This window comes from Hemicordylus capensis, chromosome 3, assembly GCF_027244095.1.
Source record: "Hemicordylus capensis ecotype Gifberg chromosome 3, rHemCap1.1.pri, whole genome shotgun sequence".
NCBI lineage: Eukaryota > Metazoa > Chordata > Lepidosauria > Squamata > Cordylidae > Hemicordylus > Hemicordylus capensis.
Window position 1 is genome coordinate 263,739,484 of NC_069659.1, and position 23,962 is coordinate 263,763,445.

At 40.2% G+C, this 23,962-nt stretch overlaps 1 protein-coding gene across 1 annotated transcript in view; it reads right to left on the reverse strand.

Moving 5' to 3' along the window:
• The window catches only part of HTRA1 (HtrA serine peptidase 1), an 81,415-nt gene that overhangs the window by 26,265 nt on the left and 31,188 nt on the right, over positions 1-23,962 (reverse strand). The window contains exons 2-3 of the mRNA XM_053312438.1: positions 16,695-16,794; positions 16,132-16,336 (exon numbers count right to left, since the gene is read on the reverse strand). Of these exons, the coding sequence (XP_053168413.1) occupies positions 16,132-16,336; positions 16,695-16,794 (305 nt within the window). The remainder of the gene's footprint in view (positions 1-16,131; positions 16,337-16,694; positions 16,795-23,962) is intronic.

The window sequence follows — 23,962 nt, forward strand, 5'->3', positions numbered from 1 at the left end:
ATTGAGGCCTCTTCCTTTTTCTGGCTCTTCTCCAAACCTTTGGCCCCAGGAACTCTGGGAACACTCCCTCTAGGATTTCATTAGGAAGGGGATTGAAAATAAAACGGCTAATATTATAATGCCCTTATACAAAACTATGGTGCAGCCACACCTGGAGTACTGTGTACAATTCTGGTCACCACATCTTAAAAAGGACATTGTAGAACTGGAAAAGGTGCAGAAGAGGGCAACCAAGATGATCAGGGGCTTAGAGCACCTTTCTTATGAGGCAAGGCTACAACACCTGGGGCTTTTGAGTTCAGAAAAAAGACGACAGCGGGGAGACATGATAGAGGTCTATAAAATCATGCATGGTGTGGAGAAAATGGACACAGAAAAATTCTTCTCCCTCTCCCGTAACACTAGAACCAGGGGTCGTCCCATGAAATTGATTGCCAAGAAATCTAGGACCAACAAACAGAAGTACTTTTTCACACAACGCATAATCAACTTATGGAATTCTCTGCCACAAGATGTGGTGATAGCCAACAACTTGGATGGCTTTAATAAAGGTTTGGATAACTTCATGGAGTTATCCAAGGTTTGGATAACTTCATGGTCTATCAACGACTACTAGTCAGAGGGCTAAAGGCCACCTCCAGCCTCAAAGGCAGGATGCCTCTGAGTCCCAGTTGCAGGGGAGTAACAGCAGGAGAGAGGGCATGCCCTCAACTCCTGCCTGTGGCTTCCAGCGCCATCTGGTGGGCCAGTGTGCAAAACAGGATGCTGGACTAGATGGGCCTTGGGCCTGATCCAGCAGGGCTGTTCTTATGTTCTTATGATTAGGGTGCTGCTGTTGAATGCCAGGTGGCCCTGGTTGAAACTAATTATTTTCAACCAATGACGTGCTCAACAAGGTCATCAGAGAGTTAAATAAAATAAATAATCAGTTTCAACCAGGGCCACCAGGAGTTGAGATGCCACTATGCACTCCATGGCAGTTAAAGTACAGATGTGTTCCTGTCTAGGAGAAGAAGCAGAAGGGTGAAAGTTATGAACCAAAGCAGGTTCTCTATCTATGCATCAAGGTTCTATGCATCAAGAGACCAGTCTGACCTTAATGAGGAGAAAGAAAGAAAACAGGATAACTAGATAATTTTGGCTACACTAAAGGAACAGTCCAATGACTAAAAACATGAACTGCTTGTTTTGGAATTGGAGGGGCAGGTGGAATGAAAACCCTCCATTTAGGTGAAGTGCTCCAGAGCACACACAGAGCGACTGTAATCATGAGCTGATTGGGTAAGTCTAACAATCAGCCTACGGCTGGCTGAAAAAAGGAATTCTATGATGCATGAGGTAGAATCTGAAATGTTTTGGATTTTTAAAAATGGCCCCAGGGAAAAATTAGTGGGTGGGGGTGTTAGTGCCCAATGGGTGGAAACTACAACCCAAATTTCAGAGGAATTGGGCAAAGGGCTGGGTTTTGGTGAATTTTTGAAGTATAGGATTTTTCACTTAGGGAAGAATTGAGGTTTTAGCAAAAGTATAACTTCATGTTGGGGGGAAAGGGGTGGCCCAGAGCAGAGTAGGGTGGGTGGTAGTGCCCAGTGGGGGCAAGGAAGCTGCCAGAATTATTTCAAAGGAATTGGGCAGAAGGCTGGTTTTTAAAGATGTAATGGAGTTTGCATGTCTGTAAATTCCCATAGGGAATTCCCATAGGGAATGATGGACCTCCATAATTCCTGCCCCATAACTGCACTTGGGGGGCACCAGAGTGGCCCAGAGAAAGTGGTGCTGTAGACCACATAGGGTGCCAACCACCCCCATGGGTTGCTAACCCATGGGGTACTGGGTTCTGTTGTTTCTGAGATGTTTTGAGTGTAGATTCAGATTCTTTGGCAGCATATGAGAGTGGATTCATGGTTTGTCATTGAAAATCTCATATGCTACCAGAGAATCTACACTCAGAACACCTCAGAAACAACAGAACCCAGCACCCCATGGGTTAGCAACCCATGGGGGCAGTTGGCACCCTATGTGCACTACACCACCACTCACTCCCAGACACCCCAGTGCCCCCCAGGTGGAGTTATGGGTCTACTGAAACCTCCATTATTCCCCGGGGGGAGGGAACCTTAAAGAAGCGTAAACTTCAACAATTCCTAAGAAATCAGCCCTTTGCCCTATTCCTTTGGAATCTGGGTTGTGGCAGGCACCCCTTGGGGCACTGCCACCCAACCCACTGTTTTGCCCCTCAGGCCCCCTTTCTGCCCTGAATCTGCCCCAAAGACATGTCAACTTCAGAAATTCTTTAAAAATCAGCCCTTTTCCCAATTCTTTTGGAATCTGGGTGGCAGCAGGCACCCATTGGGGTACTATTACCTGAACCACTCTTCTGCCCCTAAACCTGAACCACTCTTCTGCCCCTAAAGCCCCCTTTCTGCCCCAAATCCACCTCAAAAACATCAACAATAGCAGAGCTTTGTAAAAAATCAGGCAGATTTCCAAAGGTCATGCACATCCACATGCCCCCTGCCTGAAATGCAATTGATCTACACACAACAGTGTGAAACAACAACAATGAAATGCACACTGCCTCACTGGCCAATGAGGGTAAAATTTACCCTTAAATTTGCTTAAAAGGAATAAGGAGGCAATTGCCAGCAGATCAACCCATGCTTTTGCTGGCCAATCTGCGGGCTGGAAGGGCTGGAAATTCAAACAGATGTCAAAACTCAAAATGGAGACTGAAGGAGAAAGACTTTTTGCGATTGCAAAATGGAGTTCCAAAACAGCCGAAACAACAAAACATTTTGTATCCAAAACAGGGACGTTTTGTTTTGGCTACAAAATTTTGTTTTGAGCATTGAGTGTTTTGTTTTGGCTACAAAACAGCCAAAATGGCCTGTTTTGTTCACAAAACGTTTTGTATCCGAAACGAAACACACATTCCTATTAGTTAATCACTTGTTCTAAGATCGAGTCAGCCCAGTCTTTTATGAGACTAGTTGTGATAGCTTTGAATTGTACTTTTTCTTCCAAGAAGAGCCAAAGAATTACTTTTTGTATATAAGCCAGAGTTCGCCTTTGTGGCCAAATATTGAACTGGTATTTCTTCAGTTCGAGAGGGGCCTTGATTATTTACAGTCAAAGAAGATATGGTCTAGCTCATATATTACATGGAAGCAAGCCTTTTTTAAATTGCAAGTTACCTTTTTGAAGCAACTTAGCCTTTTAAATATAAACTTTATAATTTCTTTCCAAAAAGATCATTTTGTATGAAACCTCTGTATTAATTTGTTTATAGTAAATTAGTAGGTGAGGCCCTACTAGTCCATTATTCAAAGTAATTTTGCATAATTACACATATAGGAAAGTTCAAGAAATTAAATATATGTACAGTAAAATAACCTTTATTAGTGTGCTTGGAAGTAAAAGGACAGGTTGAAATTTGTAGGATTTAAACTTCAAACATTATTCATTTTAATTTTAAAATGATTTTAAAATTATTTTTAAAATTATTTTAAAATTTTAAAATTATTCATTTTAATGAATAATTACCAAATATGGTACATCTGAATCATAGTAAATTTGAATCTGAGAAAGAGCTCCTGCTTCTCTTGAGCATGATGTCATTTTGGAATTATTGGTATGATTATGGAGTGTTAAAAATCTGTTGAGAACAATAAGTTAAAATATGTTGATTATATTCAAAATTCCTTCTTAATAACCACAAAAATAATTATTTAAACCTTTCCCCAAGTATATTCCAGTGTAAAAAGTAGTACATTCAGCTAATTTTAGTGGCAGCATTATTAATGCAAAATTTGGTATTTGTAGGTAGTTGGGAAGGATGACTTTATTTCCCACAAACCAACCAACCACTCCACTCTTCAAAATGTATTAGACATTAAAAGCTATGCAGAAAAGAGGACAAGAGCCCACACTTATATTTGTTCATATGATCTCTGGGATAAAGAATCTCATGGGGGTTTGTTTCACATTAGAGGGCAAATCTAGTAATGATAAATCTATATTCTTGGCAGGCAAAGGCCCCCTTACCACTTCCCCCTTAAATAGAATAATTCTCATACTCAGCACCAGTATCGTGATACTCAACTGTCACAAGTCAACTTTAAATAATAAGCTGTTATTGAAATTACTAACATAGTCAAGTAATTACCAACACCACAGGTAAGAAGATTGCATAATAAGAAATAGAAGAAAGGCATTCAAGACATACATGATTGTTCTAAAAAACAAGCCTTTCTGTCTTTCTCTCACTGTTAGAACAGAATAATTATTTCATCTGCAGGCCTTATAATCATGAGGTTCCATTTTTCATTTATCGATACAAGACTCCGGAGGGAGGGAGGAAGAATTTTTAAAAGAAGCTAACCATCTATCAGATCTAATTTCTTTAAAACAAGAACTACAGAGCTTTATTAAAATACTGTACAAAACTATATGCCTTAAAGCTACATGTAGTAGTAGAGGACACACGTTAGGACATGCCATAGATTTACATCTCCCTCTTCCCTCCCCTGCCATACTGAGTCACTGATGGATTATATAACCCAGGGCAAACCATAACCTTGTTGCCTCTCCTTTCTGTGTTCCCCTTTTGACTTCCTCTCCTTTACTCAATTCTCCCATTATCATATGGCCTCATGAACAACAAAAATATTTATACATGGCTTTTCAACAAACATTCCCAAAGCGGTTTACATATAGAAACAAACAAAGATGGATCCCTGTCCCCAGAGGGCTCATAATCTAAAAAGAAACATAAGAGACACCAGCAATAGTCACTGGAGGTACTGTGCTGGGGATGGATAGGGCCAGGTACTCTCCTTGTGCTAAAGAAAAGAGAATCACCACGTTACCTCTTTGCATCACCTCTTTGCACCTTTGTGAAATATTCACACAGAACAAAGCAGTTATTCTTTTAAATTCTGAACATTAAAGTTGCTTTTAAAGTCACGAATGTCTTAAATTCCCACGCTTTATACACAGCAAGATGGCAGCAATCCACCTACTTTGAGGCAGATACCATCATCTGCTCTCAGAACAAAGGCACCTGACACCTGAATAACAAGAGAGCTATCACAGAATCTAAGCCAGCAATTATTTCTCCTGATGATGATGATCTGGCCCAAAAATGTCTCCTCTCACCCCTTACACATGAGTTGTACTTGACTGAGGGTTAGACGTCTTGCTTCCTTCTCAGTGGCCTGGACAAAGTGTTATGGTTAATTGTATAGTGGCAACTAGTTCATCAGTATAAGTAGCAATGAGTGGGGGAAATAATTCAGAGAAAGTAGATGTTATTGAATATCTGCAGAATATTAGAAAAACAATCCTAACTTCAAATAAAGACTAGAACAGATCAGGCCCATTAGTAATGGCAGACAATGATTATATTGATTACCGTATTTTACGGACTATAAGATGCTATGGACTATAAGACGCACCTTAATTTTAATCCAGTTTTTCAGAGTTTTAACATATTAAACTGTTAAAACATATAAGACACACCTGAATTTTGGCAGATATTTTTCGAGGAAAAAAGTGAGTCTTATAGTCCATAAAATACGGTATATATCACTGGCCAGAACCCAGGAGTCTCTGGCTTATACTGCAAAAGTTCCTGGAAGTCCTTTCTCCTGGGTGAAGAAAGGATGGCAGGGAGGGATCTTGCGAAATCTCACGACAGGCCTCAGACCTTGGACACAATCACACATACTCACAGCAGCATCTTGAGATAGTGGAAACTCCAGGATATAGAGTCCCACAATTCCCAGTGAGCCTATAAGCATGCCTGGAGCCTTCCCCAGAGAGCGTAAGAAAGCAGCTAGAGGTGGGGAGGGATAATGGTGCAAAATGACTCTGGAAGGGCTTGGACTTGATTGGATATAGCTCTGGGAAGATTCCAAAAAACTGGAATTCAGGCACTTCTCACCACCAATTGGAAGTCAGCCATATAAAGTACTCTTCAAGCATTCTCCCCAGGACCTCGGCACATTTGGCATTCAACAATGACCTGAGATGTGGCTAGCAAAAGGTACCCATTTAGCACAATTATATCACTACTAGCTGAAATCAGCCCATCTGCATCGTTTGGAAGCAGGCAGGCAGGCAGGGCCAAGGAAGGGAGCCTTTTGCCAGCCCACCCGCCTGGCTCCTCCCCTCCCTTCTTCTACAGTTATACATACCGTCAGACGCAGCCAGTGAGTGGCCCATGGCCGTGGCGGTGAGTGCTCTGTCCAGGCTTTCTTTAGGCAGCAACGTGTACCTGTTCCACTCGCCAGCCCGCTGCTCGCCCCAGCCAGTCCTGGCCACCCCACCTCAGAGAGCCATTCCCTTCATAGTTTGAGAGGTGGGAGAGCTGCTCTCACCATCCCACTCGGCCGCCACTCAGTGGCAGCTTTAAAAGTGTTTTTTTTTAAGCTATGCCTCTAGGTGGCCATGCCCCTCCCCCCCATAGTCCCTGTCCTGATTTCTGCCAATGCAGTGTTGGCAACCTACTCCTCACCACAATGCACTGGGTCCATGAAATTGGTATAACATTGAAAAAGGGCTTAAGGTGCACTTGGAGTGTGTCAAATTAACCTGGGAATTTCCATTAGCAGTTTATATGACATTACAGATAAAACATTATGGTGTACATGTGTGAATAAAGCTGAAGTAAGAGCCTTTCCTGATTGTGATCATAATATACTCTCTGTTATGAGTGTCCTGGTAAGGTAAAACAGATTGGCTTTAAATCTTTATTTGCTATACAATCTGCAGTGTTTATGGTGTGTTAATAATAAGTTTGCACAGAGTAGTTTGGGGCATCATAGATAAGAATGAGAAAGCATTATTCAGACTTCCAATTTGTGCAGAACCCCATTTTTCCTTTATGAATGATATAGATTTTTCTTCCCTGCATTCACACACTCAGCTCTCTGTGAACTGTAAAACATGTAACAGCAGTAACCATGAGAAATGCCTTAACTGAACTGCAGCAATCTATCAGGATAAGTAATGCCAAGACTTAGACAGGCCTTACTATATTAAGACAGGAATTTATGCCTTAACAAATGCCAAGGAAAACAAGGACACTTCCAATATCAGTAGATTCATAGGCTTGTAATACATTCACACGGTCGAACAGACCAGTGAACAAATCATCTGTAAAAAAAGAAAAGTTGCTTTCTACTGTAATGCCAGAGAATGACTCCAATGAAAAATTGATTGTATACTCAACTATGCAAAATAAATAAATACATATTTTTAATAGAAGTGGAAGGGTCTGAAATGAACTATGCCAAGGTCCACTAGAACAAATGCAGTGCCTGCAAAATTCCAAATCCATTATGTGATGCTGAGAGCAAAGTCATGGTTAAAAGTGAAAAGCAAAGATCTGGGAGGAGATAAAAGAATGCAGACCAGATTAAAATAGAATGAGATGAATGTAATACTGTATATAGGACATGAAAACAGCCATCAAAACAGAACAATGGCATGCAGAGATTTGAGGGGCCTGCATTTCTCCATTTTACATATAAAAAAATATACCAGGAGAACCACAAAACAAAAACATTGTTCAGCTAAGATTCTTCTTCAGGCTACATAGGAAGCTATTTAATATTTGTCTTAATATGCTCTGCATGCCTTTTAAAAACATTTGTAATTGGAACCATGTCACCAAGCCAGTGCTCAGACTTCTGCTTCCAGTAATGTGGGAAGTCTGAGTGAGGCACGTGAGGAACACACCTACTTATTACTTCTGAACAATGGGAGAAAGTACAACCACTTCTTATTTTATAAAAGTAAATGAGGAAAGGAAAATATTCAGAAATGAATAAGGCAGATCTGTTAAATGAACCTGTGAAAGCCTAGATAGAGTATGATCTGTTGAACTTCAAGGTAGGACAATTTTTAAATTATTATTTCACTTATATACCATTTTTCTTCCATAGTTTTCAAATCAGTTCACAACAGTAATATGTTTATAAGCAGATATAATTGTCTGCACAATTATAGATCTGGAATACGGATTCTCAGAGCAATGGTTTTTGGAGGCAAAGGGGACAATGATGAATAAAGTCCTCTCCCCAGATTTTTTGCTGGTGGAACCCAAGTGAAGTCCAGGGGCAGGGGGATGTCCAGTGTCCTAAATGCCATGGGGGCATCTGCTCCATCCCCACATGTTTAAAGACTGAGGGGAGAGGGAATATGAAACAGTGCTGATCAGCTAACAAGGGGAAGACAGGAAAGGGGGCTAAATGATGTGCTTGGCTAAGTTCAAAAAAGTGGCCCTAACCCCTCGCATTGATTGCTTTTTCCAGATATAGTATCTGAAAAAAATGGCAGAAATATTATTTGCCTTCAACCATCTCTGCTTTTGAGCATTCCTTATAATCAATGCCCAAGAACATCAGAAATATTGAAGATCTAATTTGTTTTTAGTACTGTGCTACCGCTTGAAACAAAGAAGTAAAGACGAACTTTTGCCCTCCTAATTTCTCTCTCACCCACTGTCTTCCCTGCTATTTGTCTGATCAGTCCATGTGGTTTTGCGTTCCCTCTGTATTTGTGTGGCCAGAGGGGATTTGGTTTTTTTCTGTGTACACAGTCTGCGGAAAGCAGCAGAGCAAACATATGTTTATGCATAAGTATGTTAATATCCAACAGTTTTGAAAACAAACAAGCTTCATTCAGAGGTACCTCTTATAAAACATGTGGAAATGATCTTGACCATACTTACAACCAGATCTTAAAAAGTTTCTTTCCAGATGTTTACCTCATGATGGTTTTCAGAGATCCAGTGGAGGCAGATTAATTTTTTAAAAAAAATACTAGCACATAAACACTTTTTATTCCACAAGTTCCGGAGGTGATTTTTCTTTTCATTATTTTTTATTTGTGGCAATAAATAAAGCACTAGTTAGTTTCTCAACACATCAAAGACTTAAGACCTCCCTCAGAGTACATAAAAGTAAATGACAGGAGAAGGGAAAAAACCTGCCAAGTAATTAGGTAAGTAATAGGTTTTTATGATGCAGTGCCATCTAGGCCACATTGCATCATACACCAGACCACGATGCAAGCAACCATGCCTATATTTCCATTCAGGTCATGTCACACACACACACACACACACACACGGACAGTCACCTTAAGTGGCGCAGCAGAGAAATGCTTGACTAACAAGCAGGTTGCCAGATCGAATCCCCACTGGTCTATATTAGGCAGCAGCGATATAGGAAGATGCTGAAAGGCATCCTCTCATACTGTGGGGGAGGAGGCAATGGTAAACCCCTCTTGTATTCTACCAAAAGAAAACCACAGGGCTCTGTGGGCGCCAGAAGTCGAAATCGAGTTTGACAGCGCACTGTGTGTGTGTATGATTTATTTATTATTTTCATTCTGGACCTTGGAACAAATGGGAGTGTGTGTGTGTGTGTGTGTGTGTGTGTGTGTGCACGCGCGCATATACACACACATGCTCCCATTTGTTCCAAGGTCCAGAACTGCAGAGCAGAGCACAGCACTTTAAGTAACAACAGCCACTATGCATGGCTTAAGAGATGTCTGTGCATCATTAGTTGGCTGTATTCCACCCCACCCCACCACTCAATCTGAACTGCAAATGTAACATTACTATCTAGTAGTGACATAACTATGTCGTGTCACTACTAGATAGTAAGAAAATGATTTTCCTCTTTCCTTCCCTATCATTAGATCTATATTCTCTAGATAACCGAGTGGATTTTGGTGAGACATACTTTTTTTTTTTTAGTGTTGAGACACAATGGCCCCAAGCTCAAACAGGTGCCATTTTATATGTCAGTCCATTGGAGCTAATGTATAGAAAGACTCACTCATTGTTGGGCAAGGGTGATGAGCATTTCTTGGCTTCTGTAGTCCTAGTGACTACATATCTTGGCTTCTAAAGTGATCACCTTGAGTCTACGCACACAGTGTTTTTATAAAGCAGCCTCTATGTGGGAGGTCCACTGGATTCCATTTATTTTGGCCTTCAGTCAGCCATTAGTAATCCCTGGATATGCAATGAAGTCATGATAGCTTTGTTCAGTTTACTTTTGCTGAAGGAACAGAAAATCCAAGCAACCTGACCATTTGGAAATAGTATGTGTTCCATGAAATCCTAGTGACTACATATTAGATCTCAGTGATGACTAAGCTTCCTACACACTGTTTACAACTTTCAAGTTTTTGAGGAGAAGTTCTAGCCAATTTGGCTATTCATGTGAATGAAAATATTTTGATCCCTCTTCCTGTTAAAGGTTCTTAATAGTTATCAAGCTGCTACCGTTCACCAAATGAACTCCCACAATATACTCATTTTGTCTTCTGAGATTATATAATTCAGTTACTTCAGACCTGAGTAAACCATATATCTTCTCATAGAAGTTTGGATCTTTCCTGAGCAGTGTGTCCTGTTCTCACGATCATGGATCTAAATTCTACATTCACTGCTCACAGTTCAAAAGCACTGTACAATCAGAGAACTGGGGGGGGGGGTGTTGTTTTTTAAAACTGATTTTAAGTTTTTGAAATTTTTGAAATAATTTTAATGGAGTTTTATTGTATTTTATATTTTGTGAAATGCCTTGGGATGCCTTATGAATGGTGGTATAAAATTGAACAATAAAATAAACAAACTAAATGTTCTTCACTCACAATCTATAGGGCAGTGTGCCATCCCTCCCACTGTCTGCCCCATCAGACAGAACACAGCAACACAGAAGGTGTATCGCAAGGTTGCTACTGTGCTTGCTGCTGTGTACTGGAAATGAGGAGGGGACAGAAAGGTTACATAGTAGGAGGGTTAAAACACAAAAAGGAAATAATCCAATATGATGCAATCCAATATTTATGAAGGGATCGTGGTACATTCTGAGCCTCAGCTCTTTGTCAGGGGAATAACTTTAGAGCGGTTCTCCAAAATACACAATTTAAACAAGGAATCTTTGCTTCTCATAGCAGCACTCTTTGTATAAAACTAAGGAGCATTGGCTGACACCCAGACCAATGAGGTGCCTGTGTCTGGAGAGTCTGCAGGGATGCGCTGGGTGCCCTTGTGCAATGTGCCCTTCCCCCAGACCTGCTGTGGTGCAAGAGGGCAAATACTTAAAGTGTTGCTCATGCTCTGGAAGTGCTTCCTAAGAGATGACACACGTTGCTGATGTTAGAGGCATTTCTCCGCTCTTGTATCCCCGCAGAACCTCTTAAGTCATAAACTTCATTAGTCAGGATTTCAGCCACTTTGCTTTATGTGCACACAGCTCTTAAACATTATTAAAGTGTACAGTTGAGTCGTTGTCGATTCCTGGCGACCACAGAGCCCTGTGGTTTTCCTTGGTAGGATACAGGAGGGCTTTACCATTGCCTCCTCCCATGCAGTATGAGATGATGCCTTTCAGCATCTTCCTATATCACTGCTGCCCGATATAGATGTTTCCGGGATTCGAATCAGCAACCTCTGGCTTGCTAATCAAGTCATTTCCCTGCTGTGCCTTTAAGTGGCTGTTCTAAAATGTTATGCCTCTGACAAAAAGTTGAGGGTCAGAGTGTACTGAGAGATCCTTTTATAAATATTGGGGTTCATCATTTTAGATTGCTTCCTTTTTGCCACTGGGAGGAGTTAACAAATTGCTTCATGGTTCTTAATTCCAAGAGAAGACTAAACCAAAGCCCCCTGGTAAGTTCAGGCTAGACTGGAAAGCTGTTGGACAAGGTGTAGTCTGACCAATATTAGAGAGCACTTGTCTGCCCTTCTTCAGATATTTCTGTCTATTAAAGCTAAAAATGCTTGAAGATCTCATCAAGTACACCGCTTCCTGACATGGATGGTCCCAGGATCGGTCCTTGAAATGTTTATTTTAAGGCTGGAAAAAAACTTGTTTCTTCAGCCTTGGAAGCTGCTGCCAGATGAAGCAGGTATTAGATGACCCAACTGTCTGATTCAGCTTGTGTTATCTCTGTTGCTGTCCCTTTCCAGAAAAATCTTCTTTCCTTCCCCTTTCCTAGCAGATACATTCTGCATTGGTTGTTTCAAAGTATCCAATATTACTATGAATCTCCATATGGGTTAGTTCCACATAAGCTTATGGAAACAGCAGGGGGAAGTCCTAACAGATCTGTTTCTAGTTTACACTAAATTCTTTTCCATGGAAAAATGAGTTAGGCAGTGGAAACCAGTTCATTCTACTGGTGCCTGCAACTCAATACCTTATTTAATTCCTTTCCTGTTTAGAAAAGCAAGCTGTCCTTAGCCAGAAGTGCATCACTTAAAGGAAAATTGTGTGCATGGGGATGCAAGGCTGTAACTGGTTTAGAAATGTCAACAGCTCGGAATCTTCGACCACAGGCATTTGTAAGCCTTTCAAGGTCTGCCCCAATGTACCAAGATAGAATTTAGGCTGAATTATCTGTCTAAAGGAGGAAATATTTCCTTCAGCTTCAAAAAGAAAATTGCAGGATGGATACATTACACAATCACCAGGCACTTAAAAGAGTATTAAATATTCCAAAGGAGAATCAAATTAAGTGATAAAGATACTATGCTGAATTCAAGCATAATGGAGTTGTATATCCAAGGGTTCCCTTCCTCTGACAGCAGGAGTTCTTCCTCTGGAGGAAATTCCTCTCTCTGGAGGAAAAGAGTCTTTGGTTATAACCAGCATATTTTATGGCACCAAAATTTAAGTGGCAGTGAAATACTATTCTGTTTGGTTGGGTCACTGGCCAGGGAGTTTTGCCCTGTTCTTAATCTGGTCCAATTTGGTCTTATTAATCATTTTCTGTTTTATGAGATTTTATTCTATTCATTGCTCCAATCTGTTCAACACAACCCTTAAAAAATGTTAAAATAAAATAAAAAGCTTTGTAGTCTGTAGCTGCTATAATGCTTATAGAGTGCTTTATATGAGTATTTCCTACAGCACATCATTTTACTATTTCCAGAAATAATACACAAAATAATCCAGGAAACAATGCTTTAAAGGAAATGGCTGAACTCAGCTACTGTGTATGTTCAGCTTACTTCCTCCGTTCCTCTTTGCCAAAACTCCTGTTTCATAGCAGTGTCTAGCACAGCCAACTAAACAAGCTCTCTTTTCTGCATTCTCTATATAGAGCAGATTCACATCTCTCTCCCCACTTCCAGCCCCATCTCTGGCAAATGCAAATTTAAAAAGTAAGACGTCTTTCTTCAGATCACCAGAAAATACTCTCAAGCACTTATCCACATAGCCATCCAAAGCACCAATGAGCATACATGGACAGTCAGTACTGGAGGATGGTACACAGCTCTGCAGTTCCTTCTTCCTCTGTTACTGACTAAAGCACAGAGAGGGACTGTAATTTAATCAATGAAATTACAATGATAATATTAGCAGTTTTTTGTACAGCCCATAACTCAGCACAGAGGTTCACACATAACAAGCAAGAGGTCCCAGGTTTAATCTTCAGCATCTCTAGACAGTTAAAAAATCTGCATCAGATGGGTAGTTCAGTCTTTAGTAACTTTCAGTTACAATCCAAATTCAGGTAAAAGATTTTAGGCAGTGAGTTGAAAAACCTCTGCTTGAACCCTTGAAGAGCCACTGACAATCAGATGGATTACTGGCCTCAGGATGAGGAAGTTTCATATGTTTGATAAAAATCAGTCAACATGTTCCAGAGCTGACTAAAATCAAACACTACACAAATAAAAATGGTACTTCCACTTAGAGGAGCAGCAAAATGCTGCCATCCCATGAAAGGCACCTGTGCATCCTTCACTCAAGTGTTATATTTATGCTTAATATGTTCCTAAGTATGGGCACAACTTCCTACATTTGATGTATGCATACATACCTCCAATTTTACATGCATAAAAAGCACTAATATCATCAACAAGAGTCAAGCAGGAAAAATGTATAGCTTTGTGCAGAATGTTACCAAGAGTTTCCCTAGCATATTTAACTAGCGTGTTTATGCAGCACAGTTAAGAAAGACATACAAATGTTATAATGGAGGCCAGTGGAGAATTACTGAGCAGTTAGGGGAGTTAAGTAGTCCCACAGGATTTGAAATACTGGATAAGGACTTGTGTGTGTTCCCATTTCCCAAAAATCATATTCAATGGAAAATGAGACAGCATTCATCCCTTTACAAATTCCAAAATATATAATTCAACACACACACACACACACACACACACCTGCAATGCATTAAAGGAAGGTTTTGAAATCACATGAATACAGTGGCAAGTAAACTCACCAAATGAAAATCAGAGAACACTCTAGGGAATAAACAAGCATTATTCTTGCTACATTTTGGAGACAAAAAGCAAACACATGCCAGAATATATATATTTTTAAAAACAGCTGTGTCTTAACTGTGCATTCTACTTCCAAGGCCAAACTGCAGAATTAGGACACATCTGCACAGCAATGGCCTCTGTTTCCAGTTGAATTATGCAGTGCATAAAAGCAGAAGGAAACATATCCATCAAAAAGGCAAGTACCTTTTACCCTAAGCTGACCCTGTGTTGAAAAGCCAGCCATGGAGAATGCTCAGCCTGCATTTATCACACAGATAAATGTTTTGCTAGTCATGCTAAGGATTTGCTGAAGTCCTTCTTTGGATGCAGACTGAAGGGTACATTATAGGAATATATTCAGCTTTCAAAACCAAACAAAAAAGTATACACCTATGCCCTTAGACTTAGTCCTGCTGCTTGTAGTCTTTATTTGTCTATGTCCACCTGAGCAGCAAAGGGAATGTATGTAAATGCCATATATGAAGCATCTAAACCTTTGTCCAATTATTATGTCAATTATCAACTATTTGTCCATTATAGCATATTGTTGCAATAATTTCTTTGTAAGAGAATTGGTAACAATTTGTCAAGCATGCAATATATATTTAAAATACAATACAGTGGGGGTTTTTTCTGTTCAGACAGAACAGCTAACCATAGTTCGTTATTACAAGCATGAGTTGGAATGAGCCTCGGCCGCACAAAACAAGAAGAGAGTGGAAGTTGCGATTTGTTACAAACCACGGTTTCCCATTACATCAGGAAACTGTTTTTGTACAAACCACAGTCAGTTAATAAGGATATCAAAACCAGAATTTGACCTAGTCTGTTTCTAACGGCAAAAGGAAGCTTTAAGATCTCTTTCCCTTGTACATGGAAGGGGAAAATATGCAACCATGAGGCTTGTGCTTAGAGATGTGCCCAAACCACAGTTCAAAGTGTGTTCAAGCACTTTTAGGGAACTTCAAAAGGGGACTTTAAGAGAAAGGAGAGTAGGTGCTTATCTGTTCTTCACCACCCCTTCTAGGTTCCTGCTGGAGCAGCGCGCATCCCTGTGCACTGTCAGCACGATCATGGTGTCTGCTCATGCACGAGCACCATTTGAATGGTCAGCATGAGGTGTTGGCCACACAAATGGCACCCACACATTCACAGATGCCATGTGCATGCAGATGGCATGAGGGGCTTTTTGGAATGTGTGTCGCCCTAGCAGGAAGCCTGAAGGGGCGGTGGAGAGCAAGTAAGCACCTGTTCTCCTTTCTCTTAAAGTCCCCATTTGAATTTCCCTAAAAATGCTTGAACTGCACTCCAAACTGGAGTTCGGGCACATCTGTACTTGTGCTCAAGAGAGGTGAATACCAAAACTAGGTCAGTGGGACCAATTGTGTCCCTCACCCAATCATTACCTCCTTCTTGGCAGACCAACAGTCAGCTGAAAAAGAATTCTGGAATGTACATGCATATCTCACAGTAAAGAGCTGCTGTTGCTTAGGCCACTGCAGCAGCATAGGTAATTACTTACAACTTAATTTTTTAGTCTTGCCAAACTGATGTTGCTTGCAAATTCAAGAGCCTTATCAAGAGGTGACTTCAAAAACCACTATACAGCAGGCCCAAAATTGTGTGATTCCACCTAAACATATTTATCTGGAAAGGTGTTACTGAAATTAATGGAACCTAGTTCTACATTAAGCACATTTAAGATTGGTCTGTAATTGTTTTTTAAGCTTCTTTTAAAAGTTCACTGTTGTCTGTAAAATTAATTCTTACAAAAATATTTGGATATTGGCTAGATAAGCAAGACATTACAGAGGTATCGGACTCACCTGAGTATCTATTTTTATTAGTGCAATGTCTGCTTTCTCGTCGATATCTTTAATTTTAGCATCATAAGTTACACCATTCTTCAGCTCCACTTTCACTCTGCGCTTATTGGTAACCACATGGGCATTTGTAACTATCAATCCATCTTCAGAAACAATGAACCCTGAACCACTGGCAACAGGAACTTCCCTCTTTGAAAAAGGCAGTCTAGAAAACATGGAGTTTTTAAAATCAAGAAGCAAGGCAGTTTCTAAACATGTTTTTGTGTTTGTGATGCCTTACGATATTAGATATACAGGACTATCACAGCATATACTTTACTGAATCAGGTAATTTAAAAAACAAACACAAACACCCATATCCAATATTACTTTACATGTTAAAAATAATGGCTGACTTCCAGACTAAGTTACTCAACTGCACTCAAGAATTACTCTGAAGCAGAAATTTAGTCTAGGTTTCAATCAATGTTATCCTCAAACAGCTTCTACATGTGTCAGCATTTTTCATGGCAAGCACACAAAATCTACATAATCTCTAATAAAAATTTTGATATCTTGTTTACTTGTGAAACAATTCAATGTGAACCACAGCTGGTGCTATCTTCTCCACCACATCTGCAATAAAGTTGTATTTGTGCCGCAAGCTGTTGGGATCTTCCTGACCTGAGGATTGAAACAGAAGACACTTGTCATAATTAATCAAAATGACAGCAAAATGAATTGCAAAATACTTTCATTTAACAACAGGCAGTTCTAGTCTGTTAAAAAGCCCAAAAGGTCACAACAATTTTGTTGTTGATATAATTCTTTTATTACTAAAATTTTGTAGATGACTTAACTTCTGCTTCCTAATGGATTCCCAGAAAGCTACTGAACACATGAAGCTGCTACCAAATATACTGTATTTTATGGACTATAAGACTCACTTTTTTCCTCAAAAAATATCCGCCAAAATTCAGGAGCGTCTTATATGTTTTAACAGTTTAATATGTTAAAACTCTGAAAAACTGGATTAAAATTAAGGTACATCTTATAGTCCGTAGCGTCTTATAGTCCGAAAAATACGGTAGTGCTTTTACACAGGAGGCTTGTAATCCACCTAATGGCGCAGCGGGAAATGGCTTGACTAGCAAGCCAGAGGTAGCCAGTTCAAATCCCCGCTGGTATGTTTCCCAGACTAAGGGAAACACCTATATTGGGCAACAGTGATATAGGAAGATACTGGAAGGAATCATCTCATACTGTGTGGGAGATGGCAATGGTAAACCCCCCTTGTATTCTACCAAAAGACAACCACAGGGCTCTGTAGTTGCCAGGAGTCAACACAACACTGACTAGACAGCACACTTTACTTTACACAGGAGGCTTAAAGCAGTTCTTGTTCATTTGCTTAATGGAAAGGTAAAACCTCCATTGGCTAAAAATGATTATTTCTACTAAAAATGTTGCTTTCCTGCATTCTCTCCCTCAGTAACAGCAATCATAATAAGAGTCACCACTCAAATTAGGCAGAGGAATTCTATGCAGAACTCTGCCACTTACTTTTTTCTTGACCTTGGAGAGTCATTTCACCTCTGAATCTGCTGCTCTCGCCTACTCACTGCAAGGACTAACTACAGACTAACACGATGGTATCCCAGTTTCAGCAAATGAACTATATTGAACAGACCTGTAACATTACATATAGTGAGCAACTATTTCTATGGTCTGTAAAAACCTTCAACAACTACTTAATGGTGGAAGATTTATGGACATGCCCCCTCCAATACACCCCCCACAAACATTAAGTAACAGGCTTTGCACCCGGGGGGAAAATGTCAGATCTGATCCAATCATATTCAAAAGATTTTCAGGAAACCCAACATGGCCTTCCAAAATGGTTAGGTCAGGTCAGAAAGCAGCCATTTCCCAGCATTCCTGCTGGACCAGCGAGCCTCTACATAGCTGAAAGGCGCTGTGTAAGGTCACTTGAAACTTAAATGGCCAACCTGGTGCCTCTCAGCTGAGACACAGGATGCTGGCCATTTAACCTAGGTCCAACAGGCATAACGGAACTCAACAGAGTTCTCCCACGACAGAAGGGATTTTATCCGGAGTTCTGAATATCAAGGATCCCTCCTGTAATGGCAGAACATATTCCAATAGTGCCTAACAGAGGACATATTGGCTCCAACATGCCTGCTAGACCAACACATGTGCACAAACCACGGGTTCCCTGGGAGCCTAACAATGCTAGGTTATCACTAAAGCCCAAGTAAATTAATTTCCCCAACTCCTGCTGTCACAAATGGCCCAGGTCTTTCTTGTAGCTCCCCTCTGGCCACCATTCCTGATTACTCTGCTCCATTTTACTTAGAATTAATTGCTTAGAATTCCTTATTTTAAAGGGATTCTTCTACAGTATCATTTATTTTTAAACTTTGCCTCTTTCCTTCCTGCATAGTAAATCTTTTAGTTTAAGGCTTCAGATCATTTATGTTCTTAATCTCTAAACCACTCTGTGACCCACATTTCAGGAGATTATCTACCCATTCCTTATCCTGTCTAAATTCTGTACCAACACAATATTTTTTTCCCTAAATAACTAAACCACAGCACCCGAAGTGGAAGTACAGTTGCTTTGATATTGTTAAAATGACTGTTCTAAAAAGGTATGATGTTCTAATGTTAAATTTACTGCAAAGAGATATAAACACACAATCTTTAAGTGTAGTGAACCTTAGTTTTTTTGCTGCAAGTTGACAATTTTCCTATGACAGATTCCCATAGCAGACTGAATGAATCTTTGTCCTACTATCCAAGAAATCTTTCTCTCTCTCCCCTCTTACTGCTAGAAACAGCTATCCCAGTGGATCAAAAGCCATAGGATTTATGAGCAAGAACTGAATAGCAACCTAGAAATTGCACACAATCCAGATGCTGTTTAGTGACCAAAAGTCTAATGCATCAGCACTGCTTAAATTTGTATACAATCACAGTCTGGACAGTCATCTGATAGCATTGTTCAATTATTAATGCATCCAAAGAACACACACATTGCATATTGGACACAGTAAGGTCAATAATTGTCAATAAGGCAATTATTTTGCTCAGCTGCCTTTGACTTTAGTTAACTAGAAATATAGGGATGATAGTATTATCTTTCCTAAGGGGTAGGAAGTTCAAGATGTAATATCTTTATAGGAGAAATCTCCTTGACACAAGAGTGCACTTGAGACTTATGGGGTTGTAATATCTTATTTACAGACATATACACTGAGCATATTAAAACCCAGTAGATGTCTATAAGTAGGCAGTATGGCTACTAATCCTGTAATAGATCCCCAAAGCGAAACACTTGCAGCTATGTGAAGTCTAGCCAAAACTTACACCTTTCAGTTCCTGAGTCCAGATTTAGAACAAAAACTGCCACTCAGACACCCTGAAAGAATACTGGCCTCAGACCTCACTCGACAGATAAATGGCTTATTAAGAAAACAATAGTTTTCTTAGTGGAGAAATAGTGGAGAAAAATGTCTGTAGGCCAAGCAGAATGCCACCTTCCCACCCACCCCTTTTTTCTTTTGCAATTAACTATTCTTTAGAAACTATGCATTATTCCATATAGTGTCTTTACACGTAGATACATTCGACAACTGAAATAAAGTTCTTGGACTTAACTGATAAAAGTCATAAATACAATAAACTTCAAAGCTCATATTTGCCCTGAAAACAATTTACAAAAAATAATTATGAAGCAAGAATGCCATTAGACAATTATTCAATGTACTGTGTTGAGTGTGATATGGAAAGTCCTCTTTTTCCTCAATCCTGGAAGAGCCCCAATCTTTTCTTAATACAGTAGGTTCAAGGTGCCTTCAAGTCAAATTAATGTTCAAAGAATCAACAAAGAAGCCACGTACACAACATGTTGCAGTTTGATAATAAGAGTACATCCCCACAAGATACCAACCTTTAACAGATCACACAAGTTTCCAGGGGGCCCACCTGGTTACCTGATCTTACCTTACCTTGGGAAATGTGGCTCTAGGACTGGGAGATTTCATAACTAGGAACACAGAGAGATCTGTGATAAATGTATTGAGCAAGTGCTAACTTGCCTGCTTAGTAAAAAACATTCTGGACATTACTGCTATGTAGGGGTTCTCTTCCAGACAGTGATATATTCCAACTTGAACACAAATTACCACCAAAAAGTGAGGCAGGGGAGGAAATCCACATTAGGATATTGCATTATATACTTAGTACACCTGTGTGCATTTCCAGTTTTATTTTCCATGCTAAAGATGGAATATATCAGCATCTGGGAAAGCCCTAAATAAGACTTTTTCTGTGTGGCATCAGTGGTTATGGTACATTACCCATTAAGCCTGTTCTCATGATCAATGAGAAGGACTTGAAGGGAAGAGGTGAGGAAACATTAAAAAGCTTACCTCCCTCACAGACAATCCTTTCCTTGTTGCTGGCCAGGCAGATCACCCGCCCAGACGATTACCGGCTTCTACCAGCAGCATGGAGATATGGGGGCCAGGAGGTGTCCGGAGTGCATGGTGCATTATGGGGAATTATTTGATGCCGGCCGGGAGGCTGCTGGTGTGTGGGTGCTGCGCAGAGCCGTGCAGCACTGACACATGATCAGTTAGCCAGGGCTAATGGTGTGTTTGCATCCTTAACTCGGGCAAACAGCCAGGGCTCTCTTGCAGGTTTGCCGCTATGCCACTGCGAGGAGCCAGGCAACTCCCAGCAGTTCTCATACACATGCAAAACCGGGCCGGGCTTCCCTAGCCCAGTTTTGCCTTTGTGGGAGAACAGCCATTATCTATTGAGAACCGCCATTATCTACCGGGAAATACAATAGTTGTTAAATCCTGGAATAAAATTTGAAGTTGCTCAGTAGGATGCTGGAGTCCAAGATTGTTAATGGAACTGCCTGGGGTGATTGGTCAGCACCCCAATGTTCGGGCTTTGTGGGGGAATTAGCTCTTAATGGGGCAGCTCCACATCAGTTTTAATTTGTGCAAAGGTTTGGACTCAAGAAATGACTGGACTGAGACAAGGTTCTGGTTTAACATTAAAGAGAAGAATATATTGTGGGAGGGGATACAGAAAAAGAATTATGTGATTAAGGCGATCTTATCAAAAGTACATTTCTAAATAAACCAACTAAAATAAGGCATTTTAGCTTAAAGTCTAATTGTGTAAGTTCCCAGAAGGGTAAGAGAAAGAGGCGTAAGGGAGATTGGGGAAGCTTGTGGCATGTCTATTTATAACACACTATTTTTGACATGAAATTTGTAGACTTGGGGGTATTTAAACAATTGCAGGACTTCCAGAATGGAAAATAAATGCAGTAACAAAAAACTTTCAGAATTTTCATGACTAATATGTTTTTAAGGTTAGGATACAACTCTGCATAGTGTGGAATAAATAGATATTTGTAATAAATGAGAAGTGCCATGGCTTTGTCTTCCTGGAAGTCACACCCTCTGCCCTGGAAGATGTTACTCCTAATTCCAGAGGAGTGGGGGTGGGGGACTGACTGTGGTTGCGCAGTAGTGAGTGAAAGGCATTCTGTAAGTCCCCCAAAAGACACTCTCCTTTGTGTTGCACTTCTTAGGCTTAATTTTTTTAAAATCACCTTCATCATCATCATCATCATCATCATATTTTGGGTTTAAGATTCAAATGAGTTCCATCTCAAAGCAAGTATCTGCATTAAACTGTAAGTTCAAGCTTTGTTGTCCAGAACAGTTTGATTGTGGGTGGGTGTGCGAGTTATAAATTATTTTTCTAAACACACTAAACTAAATCATGTTAAATAGTCTGTATTTTTGTTTTTAAAAATTGACAGACTTAATGTGTTGTTGGCTTTGAAAATATAGGTCTCTTTTTAAATTCTGTGGAGCTTTTGCTCTCCTTCTCTCTGTACTATTGGGCTTGTACTATTGGGCTGTACTATTGGGCTGGACTGTACTATTGGGCTGGAATAAACCTGAAAGTTGCCAAGTCTATTTTTCTGTAGGATCCTGTAAGCTTGCATATATCATTGGGATTATTATGTGTCCCAAGTGGAACAGTACTTGAGGGATATAAATGTAATCTTTCAGGGGCAAGATAGTTTTTGTTCTTCTATGTCTGAGCTGAATTTCAGATAACCATAGAATTGGACAGCTCTCCCCCACCCCCCCCATCCTGTTAGTTTTGTGCCAAGTAGTTGATATTTGATATTGAACATTAGGCCTGTTTCTTGGTGTAAGGGATTATTTACAAGGCTGTCCTATGAGAAAGACTGCTCTTTCCATCCAACTTTAATTTTTGATAAACTAAGATCCATATACTATGAATATTTCTTTTAAAAAACCCAACTCTATTCTAAACATTCTGAAAATATTCCATTTTATGTTGACTATCTATCTATCTATCTCTCTATCTATTTTTTTATTTATAAGTTCGATTTTTAGACCGCCCTTACAAAATAGCTCAAGGCGGTTCACAAACATCAAAGACCCTTTAAAACAATTTAAGAGCACTGGAAGGCCAGGCCGAACAGGTAGGTCTTTAGGGCTCTCCTAAATTCCAATTAAGAATTCAAATTACGGATGTCTGCAGGGAGCGCATTCCACAGTCCAGGAGTGCCTACAGAGAAGGCCTGCCTCTGGATCGCCACCAGACGAGCTGGTGGCAACTGGAGCCGGACCTCCTCAGATGATCTTAGTGTGCGGTGGGGATCAGACCGAAGAAGGCACTCTCTAGTGTAACCTGGACCTAAGCCGTTCAGGGCTTTAAAGGTAATAACCAGCACTTTGTATTTTGCTCGGAAACATATCGGCAGCCAGTGCAGCTGTTTCACAACAGGCATAATATGATCTCTCCGGGTTGCCCCGGAGACAAGCCTTGCTGCCGCATTTTGAACTAACTGAAGTTTCCGAACTACGTACAAAGGCAGCCCCACGTAGAGGGGGTTGAGCCCCCCACAATACAGTAGTCCCACGCATTAATGAGCCCCATGCATTACAGTAGTTAAGCCTGGAGGTTACCAGCTGGTGCACCACTGTTCTGAGGTCATCCTCTTCTAGGAATGGACGCAGCTGTCGAATCTGCCTAAGCTGATAAAAAGGTCATTTAACTTAATTTATTTAAGAGGTAGAGAGCATGCTTTTAAAATGTTTCAATATATATAGTACTTATTTCTCTTAAGTTCAAGTGACTGACAGTTTTGAGGCACGGTCAGCAATACTGGTACAGGTGCTTTAAAACAAATGGCTTTATTTTATATCAGGATGCCATAGCTCAAAGCAGTTTCAGTTTTGCATGTGTGTTAGGGTTAATACTTCAGGTTTGAGGCCATGCTTCATTCACTATGAAGAAATCCAGACAGGCATGTTTACTCATGCACGATCTCATTTTACCTAGCCTTGCTGGATTTGATGGGATTACTCCCAAGTAAGTGTGCATAGGATTACACCTTGGTAGAAAATGATAATGAAACTTTAGTATTCTTCTTGGGCTTGGAGACAAATATTGTACTCAATTACAATTTCATTTCATTTCCTGAAATAAATGGAAGAGGCTTCCAATTAATGATGCCTCTTTAAATCAAGAATAGCTCAGTTGTACATTTTCTGTACCCAACCCCATGCCCTTTGGATAATGTAAGCTTATCCTCTGTGTATAGGAAAAGTTCATACCTACCTTTTCAACAGTATTTTATTTCTACATTACTTCTGTTTGCATTGCCACTTCTATTGGGGAATCAGCCAGTTGGGAATACATGCATTTTGGCTGGCCTTCTTACCTGGCCCTTATTTATGGTTGCCACTGACCCTATCCC